Source organism: Styela clava, chromosome 1, assembly GCF_964204865.1.
Source record: "Styela clava chromosome 1, kaStyClav1.hap1.2, whole genome shotgun sequence".
Classification (NCBI taxonomy): domain Eukaryota; kingdom Metazoa; phylum Chordata; class Ascidiacea; order Stolidobranchia; family Styelidae; genus Styela; species Styela clava.
In genome coordinates, this window is record NC_135250.1 from 30,543,309 (window position 1) to 30,564,623 (window position 21,315).

Here is a 21,315-nt window from a genome sequence, read left to right on the forward strand (position 1 = left end):
CCCTTTAGACAACGCAACCAATTGGTGTGCTTTGACCACACTTATTGCGCCGGCAGATATGAACTTCATTTGTATCATTTTTTAACCAACTCAATATTATATAATCAAAGCTGCGAACTCAGCGTGATCATATCGTGTTAGAGGCATTCGCTTCCACACTACTTTGTTTTGGCATTCGTGGTGATATATCTGAGCATCGTTTTTTTTTCATTCATAAGAGTATTTCGTTATGGCTGGGAGAACATCTGCATACTTTTTAGCAAACCAGTTCGCGTGGTCCGAACACCTACATATTTCACAAAACTATATGCATTACGCTGTTATTTTTATCATTTTTGTAATCAACGAAACTCAGTATTATATAAATATCCAAAGTTACGAAGTCAGTTTCTGAAATACCATGACGTCCGCGTGTTCGCATCGTGTTAGAGTGGATTGTGAAACCTCAACCGTTTCGAAGCTAATTTAGACGGTTTTGTCAACAAATATGACTTTTGCGAAATATGTCTCAAGACCACGACAAAACCTATTGTATATGCGAAATATAATCAGTAAAGATTATTACGACCAATGCTTACACCCTCCAGTTTTTGTACGTTGTACTTGTGAACTATTCTTGCAACTGCTGTCTTTTTGTCGGACATCAGGTAGATTTGGTTGAAACAAAAGGAGTTTAACGTGTTTCACTACCTTATGGATGTTTCCACGAGCATTGATTCCCTTTATTTCCGTAACAATTGCCAATCAGCAAAAGTCAACGATGACGTAACAATTCTAAATTTTTCATCCACTCAGACACTTTGGTCGCTCAGACACTCGCCAAATAAGCATCCAAAGTATGGGATGCTATTGAAAAGTATAGGAAGAATTTCTTTGGGGTCCAGGGTCGGAAAAACATCCATTGAAAATAGGGGGAGTGATTACTCTTACTTCAAAAACAGATTAGCTCCCTGCGTGTAAAGCCAGAGTGACTATGGCCCAAACCCTTACCCAGAGCGAACTTCGAAACAAATCAGAATTGATTCCAAATCGATCCGATTATTTATAATGAGATGATGAAAAATGTCTTCGTTTCATTGAATTTTTACTTATTGCAATTTTACTCGGTGAGCTATGGAAGGTGCTTTGGCAAAAATAACTTTGAAATTGAGTAGAAAGGTTTGGAATTATATTTTGGGTTAATATATCCTGTAGAAATATTTTATTGAGTTTTATTAAAACTGTTCTGTAGTTTAAAATTAATCGCGTTTTCTGTTTCATTTTGTTCAATTAAATTATGGCGAGTTGCAGAAAATATCTTTTGGAGCAAAACAATTGGACATCCAGAAGTATGCGCACCAAGCTGGCGCACAACCTGAACATAATAAGTGTGTACCGGTTAGGATTCAGGCTGTGCGACATCTTGGTGCGCATACTTCTGGAGCACCAAACAATTTTGAATCAAAACACAAATTTTCTATTGTGTATAAAATATATTGTAGTGTATATTGTGCTTCTGGACTCTAGAGAACTTCAACAGCCGTTACATCATTTGCGCTGTAAAAAAAACGAGTGGAACGTTTTTTATTCTATTCTTTAAGTATGTTGTGACCGTATTAACGTGGATTCGTATTTAATTCTACTAAGTGTGACTAGATTTTTCCTTTCGTTGAGAAACGAACGAGATTTTAATTATTGTTGTTTAGTTGAGTGGGTTGCAGTAAATATCTCTTGGAGCGAAACATTCTTGGAATCCTTTTAAAGCTAAAATGTAAATTCCTCATTTTAAATAAGATATATTGTATTGTATATTGTGATCCGAGAAAAATTTAACGGCCGTTACATCACTTGAGTTGTTAGAAAAAAAAAACGAGTTGAACTTTTGCTCTTCTCTTGATTAATTATTTTGTGACCGTATCAACGTGGATTCGTATTCAATTTAATTGATTTTGTATTTAAAACGATAAAAGATTTTATTTCACGCGGTTTGCATTGCTGAAGTAAACAGTGGTGAACATTAAAAATTATGGCGTGCCCTCAAGCCTATATGTGTGGCAATATCATTAAGATTCTATAAATTGTGGCTTTCGATCGTGCTTAGAGCTAAAACAGGATTAACTTGTTTTAATTTCCTCATTAGAAGTGACTTTGCATTTATTCAGTATCGATTTGCTTGCAATTTTTGCTTATTGAGGTAATAACGTGAAAAATGACGTTAAAATACTACGCAACACGTGAAAGCGCGGGAATGAGGCATGGTGCGATTGCAAAACACGCCCCACCATTCGAATACGATGGTAAAACATCTTGTTCTACTGGGTATTTGGCGTTCAATCTGATATACTCACAAAACATCAAAAAATCATTTCAAATGGTTAAACGTTTTCACAAACACCGAGTACAGCCATTGAGAAGTTCAAATAACCCCACTGATCTCACACAAGTTTGTCCTGAGCCGGAAATGTCTTGCACAGGGCCATAATACTGATATAAACATAGTACTTATAAACAAATGCCTAATAACTAGATTTTTTTTCATGAAATGACAGGGGTGACAAAGTGTTGGAGGACTTTGGAAGGGGTCATGTATCATGAAAGCCTGAGAACCACTGCTCTAGTGACCGTCATATAATGTTCATTTATCATGCAAATGCTGTTACATTCTGAAGTAAAAAGCGTACAGGGAAGTTACAGTCTGATCCCAGATTGCGTCAGAATTCGAGTTCACGGGCACTAAGCACATATATTGCACGTTTACAGACCTTTATCACGTTTAGTATCTAATTGTTATAAAGTTTAACGTAAATAGTTTTCTAAATGTACATGCTAATTTCAAACACTGAAAGTAATCTTGGGTTAATTTCAGTTCAACAATTGTTGGTTTGGTTAAAAAGCTTTCTCGTTTTGTGCGTTTGAAACAATGATGAAATCAACTTAAAGATAAAAATTTCGTCGAAAACTGACTGAACATGTCTCATAGCGACAATTGTTTAATTTTATCCTGGTTTCGTTGGTAGCAAAATATTTGCATTGTGCGAAATAGAGTCACAACTTTATTACATTTCAAACTCTGTAACTTCTACGCATTTTAGTGGTAAACGATTTTGAAATGCCAACTTCAAGAGATTCTAACTCGTAAAATATTTCAAAACATAGTTTCATTTTTAAGCGAGTACTCGGGATCTTGTTTCGAAAATAAAATTTACTTAAAAAAAAGTTTGTGTAGGTGGCCAACATAATAGGTTGTTATTTCAAAATTTAAATATTTGCAAATGTCAAGCCTAAAGGTCATCACGGCATTAGAAATCTTTATTTATATGTGTTTGTCACTTCAATCATAATTACGTGAGAGAATTGGAACATACCAAGATATTTTTTAACAAACTGACATTTAGCTTTTTAGCTACTGTATACTGCGTCAAATCACTGTTAATCGGAAGCTAATCTGCCGTATGAGATTAATAGTGGGGTGGGATTTTTTAAAAATTGGAACGATGTCCTAAAAATGTCGCTTGGGATGTCTCTCAAAATGGCCTCTTTCTTCCAATAAGTTGGGTAAGAAGTGAGTTTTCCATTCAGGATTTTGCCGTTTTTCATAGCTAACACCTTCATAGGATATTTGGTACAATCCTTTTAACATTTGGCTTATATTTTTGCTGACATCACAGTAGCCGTATTAGTAGTCATTTGGCTTTCGTAAATATTTGAGAATTGCTTTTTTTACAGATGATATTCGTGCGTCATACAATATAAGGTGTCCACAAATTCTTAAAATTGAAATGGCAATTTGTAGATTCTATATATTGTTTTGGCCCTCATAGATGTACTAAATCATGAAAGAACACTTGAACAATTACGGATTAAAAAAAAAAACTGGTTAAGATATATTGAGAACTCACTTCCTAAAGAAATTGAAATTAAAAAGTAACTTTATGGACACTCTGTATATCCAATCAGTTTTCATCGTTGTTACGGATGACATGATATGTTTGAGATTGTGCATCTGTACAATTTCTGAGGCGTAGTTTTTTATGAGAAAATTTGCATGCCTCGTACGATTCGTACGATTTTACGTTCCATAAAAGTGTCAGGAAATAAGATAATAATATTGGTAAAATGATATTGCTGAGAGTTGACTCGTCAAGTTGTGAATCACTTCTGTGAGTGAACTCGATGAAAAAATTTTGCTTGATTTGCTTTGAAATACGATTTCGTTTATTTTTATCAGTCGCAAACAACAGTATAGTTAAATACTTATCTGGAATGTTCTTGATACTAAATTCGTCCTACGCGCAAATATCATGCGTAAGATATCAACTTGACATTTTAATTAAATGATTTGATATGAAATACGATTTCGTTTATCATTATCAGTCGCAATCAACAACAGTTGATACATTTCTGGAATGTTCTAGATACGTCCCACGCGCAAATATCATGCTTAAGATTTAAACTTGACATTTTAATCCCTGAATCAGATTATTATCGTCATCATTACGCATCGTCTTGGAATTGTGTCAACGTAAACGTATGTAATTGCGGTTTGGAAAGTAGGATTTATAGATGTGTGTTTTGTGAAGTTGTGGCAACCTCGTAACGGACGAACCGAATTTGTTTTTAATCTGGCTGTTCTAAATGTGGCGACGCAGAATCGTCATCTTAGAATTGCGTCAAGTAAACGTGTGTAATTGCGGTTTGGAAGGTATGATTATAGATGTGTTTTTTGTAAAGTTGTGGCAACCGTGGCTCGTAACAGGTAAACTAATTTTCTAACATTACAAAATTGTTTTTATCATTTTCCCCACGTCAGATTTAATACGACATGATAATGCTTCGCCCGAAAAGTTCAAAAATCTCGCATCACATTTTTGCAAATTTTATTCTGTAGCGTCTGGTCAGACCAACTCAAACTTTTATTAACAATTTACTTCTGTTATTAGGATTCGTAAGGTATGATTTGAATGTTGTACCGATGTCTTTGCTCATTTTAATCAAGAAAGCATTGGCGTGCGCCAAATAACTCAACTTTCATGTTGTTTACAAATTCGATGGTTTCGGATCTTGTTTATTATTATTTTTGGGATTCCCCCTGAGTTTTTGATGAAGAGTCAAGAACAGGAAAGCTCGGGATTCGGTCAAGAATAATACTCACACAAGAGTATAAGCGCATAATATCTGGCGGTAAAAAAGTCAAAAAAAGTCTCGAGCCTTCGTTTCGAAAAGATAAAAATACTGGTAAAACACTCAACCTTTGGCACGCTCAAAGTTACATAGAAAATTGGGTACTTACGTAGTGTGTGCACCAAGTTAGGGTTAGACCATAATTTTATTCCGATTTTCCTTATACTAGTTCTATTACGAGTTCGGGAACTATTCGTGTTAGCCAAGTAAATATACCCCCTGTCCATAGGGTTCCGTTCCAATACACAACTTGATGTAAAGTAGGCGAACAAAATTAGTTACCTCCGTATTAGTACACACACTTCTGGAGCGCCCTTGAAATAGTTCGAATTTACACGATCACAGAACAAATTAAATAAATACACTTACCCAGACAGATGATAGTTTCCCATCACCGAGTAGAGGAATTGAGGTGTCAAGTTCTATTTGCTCCGATCCAAGATCCCACTTCGGCCAATTAATTTTGTTGTCTGCAAATCCGAAACCATGGGAGTAGAGGGCGCCTTCGGTAACCCGAGTGACAAATAATATAAAAAGTAGGGGAATCAGTCTCTGAATGTGATTGGTGGAATATCGGAAGTCATTGTTAATCATCGTAGCTCATACGTAGACTGCGTCTGAAATATAAGAAGAAGGATGTAAGAAAATAATGGTTGATGGTTTAGTCTAAGTTGTTAAAACGTTGGACTTAACTATGTTAACGCCGCAGTTTGAAGGTTTTAGTATCAAACTTCGTCCAGTGTTTAATAATCTAGATATGAGCAATGACGGAACGGATGAACTTCAGTCTTTCCGAAAAATAGTATCTTTTCACTATTTAATGGTTGCCTTCCTAGAGCTTTGTTTGGAGTGGAATGTGGGTGAATATTTCTGCAGAATATTTTGATATTAAAATAGATGAATGGAATAAAAATTTGGCGCTCTTCGCTGGTCTGTGATATGAAATGCGATGAAATACAAAATATGCTTCATAAACCAAGGATATAGGAAGCCAGTGAGTGAAACGTGATAATATACTATTTTTGGCAGCTCGAAATCTCGGCCGAAAACGCCGAAAAGTCGAAAATAAAAATAGAATGTGCACGAACGCCAATATTACGGTGTCAAATTTTTGTTTTCCGATTCGGTAGTCAATATTTTAGTCGCCCTGGAGTTGCATTTTTAAATTGGGTTCAGGTCGGACAGAAGTTTCTCCGACCTAGATATTATCCTTTGCAGTATACAAAAGAATAAGATCCGTTCACTAATGCAATAATGAACCACCGTTTGTTTGAGTTTAGTTCATCTTATTCTAGATCGAATTAGCATTCAACTCTATAACATACCACATCCGTCCCCCAATTTAACTTGAAGCAGCGCATTGACGATACATGATACCTGATATTTGTTAAATATCGGGGCGATAAGTTTGCTTGATTGAACATTGTTCGCGCAAAATGGCATGTTCTCAAGAACGCCGAAAATGTCCCGGAGGCAGAGTTGTCGCCCACAAACAGGTTTGTGATGTTAAAACAACATTAGTCACGGTAAGAAAAAATTTGGCGAATGAAGTTACAAATTACTGTTAATTATATTATAAACTGTTGTACGGGATTAAATTGTGAACTTATGCACAACCCATTAAGATCCTTGCCCAGTAGTTGGTTGAGATAGACCATGTTACGTTAGAATACAACAGTGGTTCCCAACTATTTTTCAAGCGACCCAATTTTCAAACAATACATTTTGTAAAAACACGCGACCAAAGAATATTCTCAAATACTGAACAACATCTAATGGTTTTTAGAATCAAATTAAATTACCATACACAAAATGATGATTTTTTCATGTGTACTATTTTATTCTACGAGAAATTGTGAGAACACATATAACTTACAATTACTATTGCGCAACACAAAAATAAACAATAATATTTACTGGGAAATAAAATCAATAACTTCCAAGTTTTTCGTTGACAAAACAAGCGATCCCAAGACTATTTTCAGGCTCTTACTGCTGTAAGTAACAAATAGTCAATGGGTACAAGTTGTACGCAATGAATCGTGGCTCACTAGCTCCGTCAAACTAGACTCTATTACGTAAGATTACATACAAGTCACGATTAGAAATAAATTGGTGGTTAAACCTCGTATCGTTGTTAAGTATAACCTTCCAGCCAAATAATTGTGAATTTATAAAAAATGAACCCCGTTGATTACTGGCTCCTTCAAGATGGACCCCATTAGGCAAGGATAGCCCTCATGGCTCGAAAACCTCTGTTAATTAGACGTCAATCTGTTGTATGCGATTAATAGTGAATTCGTACAAATTGGAACGATGTCTAAAAAATATCCCTTACTAGCCCTTTTAAAATGGTGTCTCTCTTCCATTAGGTTGAAAGTCGGAAGCGGAAAAAGATTGATGGTTAAATATTACATCACTTATAATTATATCCAATACGTTGTACGGGGAGTATAGTGTATTTATACACGACTAATCTTAATAAAACGTTAGAAGTCATGGCACAGAAAAGTTTGATGAATTTGTACAAAATGGAAAAGTGTCTCAAAAATGTCATGTCCCATATTTATATTTTTCTATCCAAGGAGATACAACATTATTAGATACCCCAAAACGGACGCAAATCGCTTCCTCGCTGAAAATTGTCTTATACCTATTTAACATTTGTTCTACTTGTTTTTCTTTCGTCTCATTAATGGGATAGAACATTTATTAGATACCCCAAAACGGACGCCAATCGCTCCCTCGCTGAAAATGTCCCACTTGTTCTACTTTTCCCAATTGTGGAAGATGACAATTTTGAGATACCCAAAATGGACGCCATTATGGTTGTGATTCACTAGCTCCCTCTATCAACAAATCAGCATGAAATTTGACGTGTTGCATTATCAACGTGTTGCAACCACTATGGGATGCCTTTTAGTGTATATTTTGTATATGAAGTTTGTCAAGACAAATAAACAAATTGCTACGGAATTTGATTGTTATCACTGATTGGCGCATGATTTATTTTAGGCTAATGCGAACAAAGTACAACATTTTTGAGTTCATTTACATGGATTTGAGTTTACGTCAATTCACGATTTATTCGACGATCAAAAACACGTTTGGGCTTGTCAATGTTGAGAGATCCAAGAAATTATATATAAGGTGTTCCAAATTAAATGAAACTTATTAATTCGATTACCAATTTTGTGTGTTTCATTTATTTTGGGGCACCCTATATAAGGTATATCAAGTTTGCAAATTAAAAAAAAAAACATCTCCAAACAAACTTAGTTTAGAGTTTGTAATTAATATTTTATCTTGGGGGAAAAGGAAAGCCGATAAGCCACTGTCTCTCGTCCGGTCACGAAAGAAAAGCTAGAATAATCGTCGAAATACATGGACCTTTTATCAGACATGTAGGAATAGGGCTAATATGTATTTTTTTCATATACAAAACAAATATTGTTGCCTCTTTGTATCATCGAGAATTAAAACAATATCAAAAAAACATTACAGATGTTTTGCCAACATTTTACAATTGATTTTGGGGAAGATGAAAGTTAGTAAGCTCTACAAATTTAATTATTTTTGAACAAAAGTAATTAGTCGAAAGTTACCAATACGAAAAAAATATTTTCAATCTCAACACAGAGAAACTGATTTGAATAATAGGTTTCAATTGTCCCATCACGTCATAATTAAGTTAAGCGCACGAATATATCACGTGATGCCGGCGTGACTCATTAGATAAACATTTTCGTTTCTGGGAAATTTTCCTCTATTGTCGTGTTTTGCCCACATAGCCTATATGAATGAGAGGATTAGACTGGAAATTTGCGCAATTGTCTCGTGAACCAAAAACAAGATTCTGGTTTATTTTCAAATTTACGCCATATGCTTTTTTGACACAAAAAGCGGAAATGAAATATAACATTGTCAAATTTAAATTTTCGTACAATTTTATATTCGTTTCTGTCAAATTGTGTCATATTTCATGACGTCTCTATTTGTGTGAGCTTTTCTTATAAAAGTCGGGTAAAAATCCGAGATTTGAAATCAAATTTTTTGAAACTGGAAGCAAAATTTCAAAAAAGTGGCGTACCACAAAGTTGTAACTTCCAAAATCCCGTAATAACTGTAGATCTATCCTCATATTTTAAGATGAAATGTTTCCTCCCAGTCAGTATCCCGATAACATCATAATTTATGCTTTTTGACAGCCTGAGGGTGTGTTTTGAAAATGTTTGGGTGGTACGGGATATGAGCTGTACTTTCTATGAGGCGGTTCCACACTTGCATTCTGAACTAGACCTGACGTGGGCAAACTGCGGTCCGCGGGCCAAATCCGGCCCGTTGGGTATTTCAATCTGGCCCTTCTGATGCGACCAAACTAAAACCAAATTTTGATGTTTGAGCTAAAAAACAGCTGAAGGAATTTGTTGGGATTGCCATTAAATTTAGTTTTGGCTCGCTGCTTTCCACCTTTGCTTTATGACACTGTAAATATTATTCATAAAATGTCACTTTTTACGTAACACTTACATGACCCGCCAGTCTAGGTCGGCAAAATTTTTGGCCCTTGGTTCCAAAACCTTGCCTATCCCTGTTCTAGATGGACATGAAGTTGCTTAATATTTGAATTACAGTTTCCAAACGTATCATGCTAATCCACTGCGCAATGGGATTAAAAATTGAGGGTTTAAACGGGAGTTGGCGTTTTTGAAAATTTTGGAGTCAGATTCTCAACGCAACTGAGTCTTTATCAAAATTTCCACGTTAAAAAACATGCGATCATCAAATTTTAGTAGTCAAAACTTTGTTACCCACAACAACCCGGACTCCGGAGTCGAAATTTTTGTTAACGTGAACCCGGATTCATTTTTTTCACACTTTACACTTCGAAGTCATAATTCTTACGTGGAACTCAATCAAACGCTAGAGGGATCGGTAGTATTTTTCTTTTGAGTCCGGAAACCGCGGGATTTGGTTTCAAATATTTGTTATCACGTGGGTTGATGTTTTTTTGAACTAATAAATTTACTCGACCACACATACGGCTTCTTAGAATTATCGCCGCTTCAGAAGTATATGTACCAATATGGAGGTGACTAATTTTGTTCGCCAACTTTACATCAAGTTGTTTAAAGGGACTGAAACATATGGCCAGGGTGATATTTACTTGGCTAACACAGACAGTCCCGAACTCGTAATCGAAAAATCGGAATAAAATTATGGCCTAATTCTACCCTGTTACACATACTACGGGAGTACCGAATTATCTATCTTCGACTTAAGAAAACTTCACCGGGGAGAGATTTAATATAAAGCATAATGCAGACAAGATTACTGAACGTTTAATCGAATTAAAATTGCCGTTTTCGATTCTAGAATTTCACGTTTGATGGACGAGGTTTGACTTGTTTTTCTTTGAAGGTCACCTGCACTCTTTTATTATCTGGTATTTTGATATAAAAAAGTAACCGAAATCATCCCTTTTATATATTCCAAACATATATGTAATACGGCTAACACCGTTTATTTTTTAAGCATTTTGCCTATAGTTTTTGCTATTGGACACGAGGTGTGCATATGGATCGTTTGTTATTATGTTGTTTTTCTTATAAAAAATCTCCTCATTAACTACTGGACCAATTTTTATGAAATTTCCAGTGGTTAAAGATTGTACTACTTTTATTTATTTCAAAACTTTCTGTGGGCTGAATTTTTATTGATGACCTCATGGAAATTAATGACAATTATTTGTAGCGGTTCTGCGACCTCTCTCGTTCTACGCGAAAGTCGGAAGTTTTTTAATTTTACAGTACACTAGGTAGGACTGGATAAGGTAAGCTTTGTTTTGGTCTTCATGGCCATATATTTGAGCATCGCTCACTTGTTTAAATTGGTATTAATTCGAGATTCGAATATGTTGTCTTTTATGGATCGATAGTCTTGCTTACAGGTATGATTTCCAGGTTTTTGACTCAAAAATGATTGGAATTTGGAATGATTGTATTGCAATAGTTCGGTAGTCTAGGATTTCATAAAGCAACTAATCAATATTATTCTGAATTCATTTTGCATCACCATTTTCCCAAATTTGTTATTATTCACAAATTACGAATTCAATAAAATTCTTTTTTCAGTTTATAACATAACAGTAATTTTACTTAATCTATTTAAATATATCCTCGGTACTTAGTATCGATCTTTCTCGCAATAACAACGGCTTTGGTTTTATGTAAATTAAATTTGCTACACATCTTCCATATCTTCGAATTTAAAACTGAAAATTGGGTTATAGCCAAAATTTTACACAATAAAAACTATTTTTTATTCCAAAAATCAAAATTTGAAGATGACACAAATTCTTCTAGTAATTTTGAAATATGATAGTCTTGATAGCAACAGATAATATCGGTATGAAAATGACGTGAAAATGACAGTTGTTTGTGAACACGTAGGTTCATTGTGAGATACACAATCCTGCGCTATGAGTCAGTTTTAAGCCCGCAATTCAAGTCAAATGTTATTGTGAGATTATACAAAATCTTGCCTCGTGTCTCAACCTTAAGCACACTATTTCCTAAAAGAATATTTTTCATAATTGTATGCTTTTGTAAGATAGAGTTCTGGGTATATATTTGATATATGTTCTGCTTTAATTCTTACTTTATGTAACAAAGTGAGCACGGAGATTTGAAATTTAGGCCAATTGTTATTGTCTGTCAAGATTTTATTGTAAGCTCGTACAAAATAGAAAATCTTGCGCTGTAACTCAGCTTGAACCACGTGAACGTAAATTACTCGATATATTTCGTTCGTAATATCGCTCATTTTTTATAACAAAAAAAATGTGATTTAGGTCGTCATTTAAATCCGGATGAAGTCTTCTTGTAAGCTTATACGAGTCAGTTTTGAGCATGCATGCAATGTATTTAAGTATACACATATGATGTACTGTAACGATTACTTTAACCGTAAGTTATAAGTGGAGCAATGACTAAACATCAGACAGTGGTGAGCTAATCACAGGAACCGAAATTAAATATACAGACAAATTCTTATTGATAACATAACGAATATTAATCCGCGGTTCCATTTTCAAATGTAAAGATAAAACTTTTTTGACATTTGAAAACAGTATATATAAAAAGTAAGAATAAAAATGATACATTACCAAATTTATTTGTAAAACTTGAAAAGAAAAGTTGTAACATACCGGTAACAACTGTTTGATATTGTCTCTAGTTCCTCTTGCATTATGCTTTGACTTGGTAGGAGTGATAATATCCACAAGGAGGCGGTAGCGGTCTCAGTAGGCCATAAAGAATAGTCTACACCGCCTATACTTTATTTTCAATAATTATTAAATTATATTAGAAAAATAAATAAAAATAAATTGTTAGATTAAGTCTTTACGTTTTATATTAACACGAGGCCTTCATATAACAGTCACATCTAATTTAAGAGAGTTGGAAACTTTCTTTTTAAAATTATCTAAGTTGATACAGTCTATGTAAGTTTGCTCATAGCAAGATCCCTAGCCCTCAACTAAAAGTGGAAAGAGTACCGATAGAGAAGTTATAAGTTCACTCGAAGAAATGTCCCGAACCCTCAAAACTATATTAGCACTAATAGAAGATCTGACACACAATATATAGGCATATACAACAATAATATTGCTTTGCCTTCAATACTATTTACTGCCTTTAAGCAATCTCTTCACCTCATTTCCCCTGTCGTACACATTTAAATAACCAGTCTTTCCGAAAAGAGAAAGCATGATTCATTTTAAAATGATTGAGTTCGGGTCCCCGACTAAGAGTGAAAATCATAATGAGAGACACACTGAGTCAGTGTGAGCGTGCGTGCTTCAATTTGTATTTATACTTTTGGGTGAGCGAACACGTACTACTTCTTTTATCAATACCTTTCCATCTAAAACCTGTACGCTGTAAACCTTACTTGAGGTTTTGTTTGCTATCCCGATTCTATAATCAGTTATTTTCTTCTGTTTTATCTTTATCTATTATTTTATCGTCTACTGCTGATTATGGAGTCGAAATAAACTTATACTTATACAATATATAGTTTTGCATATCAATATCGTTAGCCTGCTAACAATGCTATTTACTGCTTTAAGGAATCTCGTTGCCTCTCTTTTGGTGTCGTATTACGTCATTACAAAACAGAAACTAATAATATCTAATTCAATGGATAATAACTATTGTTTTACAGAATGACGCGTATGCAAAATCACCCCAAGCACTTATTAAGCCCGACTGCCCGTGAATCACTATAATCAATGGTTTTACCGTCTTTTTGTATGGTGACGTTTTTCAGATACATTGTTCCATTTTAAAATCATGCTATATTGATCGCTACAAAGAATTGAATTGTACAAAGCGTCATTTAACCGAGAGATACAATCAACCGAATATATTAATATTTCGAATTTTCTGTTCTAAAATTATCAGCCGACTTACTCTTTCAAGAACTAACTCGGGTGAAATAAAATATACAGACGCAAATAATAACAAAAAATTTTTCTTCTGATTTCTAGAACGAACCCTGCCCAAAACAACAGGTTAACTTTCTTTTGCCTGCGACATTTTACCTCAACTATGTAACAAACAAATATTCGCGTTAGCACTCAAAACTCATGCTCAAGTTTGTGCTTCGAAAACAAAGTTTTCCAAAATTTCAACTGAAAACAACAGTACTTGAACAATGGAATGATATCATTCTATAAACAGAATTACGCGCCAGAGAACAAAAGCTTAATTTATATTTTGCCAAAGTGGTTACAGTGCAGTGGGAGTTTGCTTGAAGTACCAATTTAATTATTTCAACTCATTGGTCATGAAAACTACAAGTATATATTTTCGAAACAAAAATTTTCTAAATCTGAACTGAAATTTAAGTTTCATGAACAGTTCTAGAACAATTGAATGATTTCAACCTACCAACAGTATTACTCGATTAATTTTTATTTTGCTCAAAGTGGTTGTAGTGTGGTAGAAATTTGCTCATAGTTATAATATAATTATTTTATTGAGAATCCATTGGGTATGAATAGTACAATCAGATCACATTTCTAATTTTAAGACAAAAAAATTCTAAATCCAAGCTTAACATTAAGTTTCATAAACATTAATCAAACAATTAAATGATATCATTCTATCAATAGCATTACGCACCAGAAAACAAAAGCTCATATTACGTTTCGCCTAAAGTGGTTACAGTGTGGTAGAAATTTGCTGGAAGTTATAATATAATTATTTTAACGAGCTCTCGTTGGGCATGAAAAGTACAAATGAATCACAAGTTTATCATTTTTTTTCTAAAAATTTTTAATATCAAGCTCACCAATAAATTTCATAAATAATAATCAAACAATTGAATGGTATCAATCTATCAATAGCATGACGTGCCTTTAAAAAAGCTTAATTTACGTTACACAATGGTGGAAACTATCCCAAGGTAATACTGTAGTTATCGTGTAAATTAATCTTCTCATTTCTAAACTATAAAACAATCGTATGATTTTGTGTAGCCAGAAACATTTATGGGGTTTAAACAGTCCTTTAAAGTTATCACTCGGAATTTTGCCTGAAGTACTACTTCCTAATCAATACAAAGATGGTGACAAGAAATCATTGGGCACAAAAAGTACCTGCGTATCCTAGCACTGAATTGTTGCTGTAGTTTCAAAAACAAAATCACCTTTGCTTTATAACCGACGAACTAATTATAGGTATCATTTTGATGACGTTTTTCATTCCAAATACGCTACTAAGCTTCCAATTTAAACGAAGCGCAATATCCCATCTCGGATTTGCTTACCCAATTTAAACCTCGGCCGAGGTCGTAAAAATAGATTTCGAATTTGCGATTTTCCCTCTTCGATGAGGAAATAGTTAGATTCAATACGCTAAGTATCGAGCAATCGAATTAACTAAAGATGTGAGCGGATATGAACCTGTTTCTGCCCTTATAAGCCCTATTTAAGTTCACCCTAGTTCAAGTTCACGCACAGATGTCGTCCGTGTGATATTTAAGCAACTTGGAAATACGATACTTCTGATTTTTATCGGAAGTTTATTCGTTTTTAAACGAAGTATACAATTACACACAAAATAGTACACGAGATAACCACAATTTCCTGTTAGACATTGGATTAAACTGCTTTATTTGATGTATATCAATTTGCAAGGGCAACGTTATTTTTTGAGACATTGGCCACGTTTTAAACTTTTTAATAGCAGGATGTCGACAAAGTCCTTTTACAATTTCAATTTTGTTGTGAAGTCAGTTCTCAATATATCTTAACTAGGTTTGTTGTTTTTTAATCAGTAATTGTTCAAGTACTGTCCCGATAGAAAAGTTACAAACGCTCAGAAATACGCTAACAATTTAATACATATTTATAGACATGCCAGGAGATATTGTTTGTAACAAGACTTAATATCATTAACACAATATTGTCAGGAAAGAGATAAATGGAAAAAGTTTCGCAAAGCGGAAGTTAATAAAAGCATTTGCGAATAAATCAGATTACTGTAATAAAATACCTCTTAGTTCTAAATTACTCATTGTAATACCAACTGTAAATGAAATGATCCAATTTTAAAATGATCTCATTTTTTGTCATGAAAGTCAACATCATTACACCCAAAACAGACATTAGATATGCTTTTTAAACTCCTGCTCAGAGAGTTCAAGAATTTGATATCATACGTTCTATGATACGATGCGATCATGTTATAAAATGATCACATTATCCTTCGGACAACGTTGGAAGGTAGTAGGTTCGAAACATAAGATGTTCATGCGGATGTTCTGGAACAAAAGCATTGAAGGAATAATACCAATTAGATTTATAATATAATAAATCAGCATTTGTTGTAAATTATTTCTTTCAATAACAATTGTGATGCGAAATGATCCAATTTTTAAATAGGTGTGTGTAGTGTGAAAATATATGGAACTTTTAACGATTAGTCTTCTGCGACAGCCTATTTTCAATAGTATTATCTTAGTGGGATTTGCAAAATCTGAGGTTTCAAACATGTCCTTAATTTTTGTCGCAAAAGGAAACATTATGACTCTACCCAGTTGGGAATGTGATACCATAAGGTCTATGATACGATGCGATCACGTTATAAAATAATATTGTTACCCTCCAGACAACGTTGGGAAGTAGCGCGTACGTAACATGAGAACTAGGTCCTAGGACCATACGGAAGTTCCTCATATGTTAATAATATAACACGATATTGCTGTAGATATCTGTTTTTAATTTGTGTGCCTAGTAAAAACAATTTGTGCGCCAAACAATTTTAAACAAACATTTAGTATATCATAAGTGATTCAACAATCTTGCTTCACACTAACACTAATATATTTTTGTATAACGTTTCGTCTGACCAAGGTCTTTCTCATACATACATATATTTATGTTAGTGTGCAGCGAGACTCTTGAATCACTTAGGATAAGAATCTTCGCTCTTGCCACTGCATCCTTGCATTATAAGCATACGAATCCACTGCCGCAAAGTCTTGTAGAAACCCAATATGTAGCATTTAGTTAGCATTTATGGTATTTTCACAGCGGACTTCAAGTAGCAAGGGACGAATGGAAGTTTTTTTTGTCGCGGAAGCCAACATTATTACATCCAATACAGACATTAGATGATCTTTCTGAACTCCTGCACAGAGAATTAAAGAATTCGATACCATACGATCCATGATGACATGTGATCGCGTAATGGAACAATCTTATTACCCTTCAGACAACGTTGGAAAGAAGTAGGTTCGTAACACAAGAACTATGATCTTGTAGACTTGTGAAATTTGGCGTATCATTAGGTTTAACCTCTTAAATTATTGTGTACAATTACACCAGCTTTAGCTTACAAAGTAAAAGGCGAGAAATCAGCTCTAGGAAATTTACGGTTCCGTTTACCCTGTATCATGTGAATTATAGCTAGGAAGTATACCATTACATAATACCATCAAAATATTTTCAATTAATAATTTAATCATTATCCCAATCACCCAAAGGAAATGAAGCAATTTAAACTCATTACCAGATTTGCCACCAAACGAGCGGTGTTGCTTCAATAATGGATTTAAATGTTGTAATCTATTTAATTACTGTTACAGTAAATGATTTTAATTGGAATTGAACGAATTTGGCAGACAAAGTGTGAATGACCTAATCTGCTACTATACTTAGAAATTGTTAAACTTTAAAATTGATCTGTTTTAATTTAAAATTCAATGTTGTACCGGGAAGTGGTTGCCAGAAAACCCGAAAATTTTTCACACAGCTATTTATCTTTACAAAGAATAACTTATATTATATTACACTCGTAGATACTAAAAATGTCGTCCGTGCACTCCAGAGCAGTGTCTTAACCTAGAAGTCCAAGCTTGTGTAGCATTTTGAAGGTTAACTCGATACCGTCCCAATTCAACCTACACACATTTATTCGTGATCTCATCTGATCTTCAAATTTTCTGCTTTTTAGCGACCACCCTGTATTTACTGATCTAGACCTATGTTCGGGGTGATGGTGTACAAACGTTTCACACAAGATCTGAATACAAATACTATGTAAATTACCTTCAGCTAAGAATTAAATTTTGTATATATATATGACATACCAGGTCAGTAAGGCAATATTTCATCTGTATCTCGTTTCCAGATAATGCAAAAACAACAATTGTACATGCGCACGACAAAATGAAATACTTGACAGTGCGATTCGTGGGGTGAACAAAGCTTCACTTGGTATTTCTGTAGCCGTTTTCAATTGTAATTCTTGTGAATTTATTACAAAAATGCTATGGGAATATCGCGTGAACTATAATGTGAACTTATACGATTTTTAAACTATGTTGAAATTTACATGACGCATGACTTACGCACGTTACTAATTTTATGACTAGCATTGAGAGTTGTCGCATTATATTACAAGCAACTAAGGAATTACGAATGTGGGAATGAAATTGTCTAGACATTTCAACATATCATATATCGTTCTTAAATTATGACCAATGTAGTAATAGATGTAAAGTCATACAAACGGTAACGTTTAGTCAGAAATATCACTCAGGTGCGAATATCATAATCATAAAATTGAAAACTTAAATAAATTTTGACCTAAAACATATATCGTTTTATGCTTACGTGTTTGTCAGTACAATGACTCAAACAAGATTAATTAAGTTGACGATAACTCTTATGTTCACAATGGTTGAGTTATTCCCTTTTCGTAGTCACGGTGCAGAGAAGTTGATTCTAAAATGAACTGTCTCTAACATGAATTTGTTAGGGCTAAGAATACAAGTCATCAATATAAACCAAGTTACGCAAACGAAAGAAACCCAAAATAGCTAAGAAACATAAAAAAAATATTTTAACGCTTTAGATTTGGTAATCAAATTCAGTGGTGCGTGTACGTTCAAAAATGAGCCTTTGAACAAGCTGATTGTAACAAGTTTGGGCTGGCTGTCTAGGCATTAACGCTTATTAAGATTTAGGCTTTCAACCTCAAGATATAAAATTTTCTGCAACTTCGTATCCAATAACTTCCATCCACTATCTATAATCTAGTAACACAGTCAACGTTAGTTCAATCTATCTCTTCAACTTATACAACTGAAAGTTATACAAACATATATTAAAGCCGACAGGTTTCGATAATAAACCAACCACTTCATAACTTAACTAATCCGTACTGGTCCATCAGGAAATCATCATCTTGTATTACCACGTTAAAAGCTTATGCTTTGAGCCTATTGCTCAATCCTCTTTAACATAACACAAGTAAAGTAACACTCCTTGAGGCAAAGAGCAAAGTAAACTACGTGATTAAAATAACTCTTTTTCCTTTATAACGAACTACTTCGCCAACGCGTTTAAAAAGAAGGCAGTATAATTATATAAATAACACAGCATATTGACTGACGACAATTTCATTACGTTTCTCCTAAATTATTGGTTTCGAGGGTGACGTCACACTCGTTATTTCACAATTCGGCGGGAATTTTTGTATTAAAATTTTTTTATTCGTTTATGATGTCATAGATACGTTTTGTAATCAAATGTGAAATAAAGTATTTTCTCATTTAAATATAAAATCGCTACTCTGATGTATTATCCAGTATTTCTAAATTTTCACCGGATTAAGGAATTGAATTTGTAACTGAAAATTACACAACTGAGACTTCACAAAAAACTATTCGTCAAAAAAGTTTGAAACAGCAATTCAGTTATACAGCTTTATTTAGTTCACTTTCTTTCCATTTTGCATTGATCGCTACTGTTATATAATCGAATAGTTTTGCGAATATTTAAGATATGCGAAATTTTTACGTGTTTACCAATTATTCGAATCATGATTTTAATTCAACAAAGTCAAACTATAATTATGCGATTAATAGATAGAAGCTGTTAAGACTCACTATTCTAAAAATAATTCCAAACGTTCCTTTTTCTGTAGTTGAGATAAATTACTGCAGCGTGCAAAATTATATCAAAAACAGCTTTTTCTTTTTTCTGTTTTTATCCAAGTTATAATAGTAGTTACTCATACATATCTAATTAGTGAGATATTATAAAATTCTATTTCACCGATATTATTGTAATTTAAATTAATATTTTTTGCTAAAAATATCATTTGATGTGCCAGGTTTTACCTAATAAAATATAACATTATTCTTGACTTTGCTACAAAATTAGCAATTCTTACAGTAAAAGACTAATTACTACTATCTTAGCATACAAACAATGTACAGTTTCATATTTCAGTATGAACAAAAATTATTCAAGAGATTCAGATACTCTGTATTTTTTAAAACGTTCCATTTTCTATTTTACATAAATCACTGCTGTGAGCAAAATTATATCAAAAATAGAAAATAAAGTAATAACGAACATTACTCATTTGAAATGACGTAGTCGGCCAAACCGGTTTTTATAAATAACACATTAATTACAGATTTTATCATCGCGACTCTTTAAAATTTGAAACCATTATTTCTAAGAAATCTCTCGTGACTATTTCAAAATATTTATAATCCCTAACGGCTTCCGAAATGATCGATTTATAACTGACCTGGGTTATATCTAATTGAGTCGAGTATTACTTTGAACGGAAGAAAACAATCAACTAACTATCAATCTGAGCCAAATTTTGTTTCGTCAAATTCATCACTTTTGCTGGAATTATCGTTTAAAAGTGGAGATAGCACTGGTAAAAACGTCTTAAAGTGTATATATTTATATCTAATCGGGCAAGCTGGGCGTAGCTGGGAATGACTATTTTGAATTTAAAAAAAATTCAAACTTTCTATGCACGTTTCTTCAAAGGACCCTTATATATATAGATTTGCTGCTTTCGTATAGATGTGTTTTAAGATGCCAGTCACCAGGTAACATTAATACAGGACTTGAAACGATTCAAAGAATACTGTCCGGGGAATCAGAAAAGCGTATAAAACTACTATAAAATCTTCTGCTTCTAGAAATTTCATTTGAAATTACAAATGACCATATAAAGTAGTAAGATTCAAAATTTGAGCGATATATATTTAGAACGCGACTAAAATGCGGATAAAATAATAATTGCCTATGGCGGTAGGAGTGGTTACTCATTAGCTAATGCTATAGATATATATGTGTCATTCCTGCCATCATGAAATTAAATACCAAATGATGAATTGATTAAAAAATTTGAACATATTTACTGGTTTTCGCTGAGTTGAGGGAAATTTTTTTTTGCTAAAACCACATGGCAAGAAAATTTAAAATGAATGTTCTAGTACGGGGATTTTTGTCGGTGGGCCATATAACAAACTTCAGACATCTGGCTGATTGGTCCATTAGTTGCAAATAGAAACGATTTACACAAAAATGAGTGTTTATCAAAACTATCCATATATAAGCAATTTGTGTTTAATTATTCGCAATCAATTATTACACCACAAAGCCCCGTACAAATATACTAACATCGCTCCATTGCATAAAGCAATTTGATTTTCAAATATTCTTACTTACGTTCACGTTTTCGCAATACAATTATCCATATTTATGAATATAGCTGCATATAATTGTCAGTTATTTGTGTTGGGAAAACACGATACGAAAGTTCG

General features: G+C 33.6%; 1 protein-coding gene across 2 annotated transcripts in view; it reads right to left on the reverse strand.

Annotated features, from left to right (window-relative positions):
* The window catches only part of LOC120334723 (uncharacterized), a 68,824-nt gene that overhangs the window by 19,221 nt on the left and 28,288 nt on the right, over positions 1 to 21,315 (reverse strand). The window contains exons 1-2 of one of the 2 annotated variants that reach the window (XM_039402219.2): positions 12,371 to 12,511; positions 5,530 to 5,777 (exon numbers count right to left, since the gene is read on the reverse strand). In XM_039402219.2, the coding sequence (XP_039258153.2) occupies positions 5,530 to 5,754 (225 nt within the window). In that variant the 5' untranslated portion in view covers positions 5,755 to 5,777; positions 12,371 to 12,511. Of the gene's footprint in view, positions 1 to 5,529; positions 5,778 to 12,370; positions 12,512 to 21,315 lie in introns of those variants that run through there. The other variant, XM_039402220.2, reaches the window with a different exon arrangement.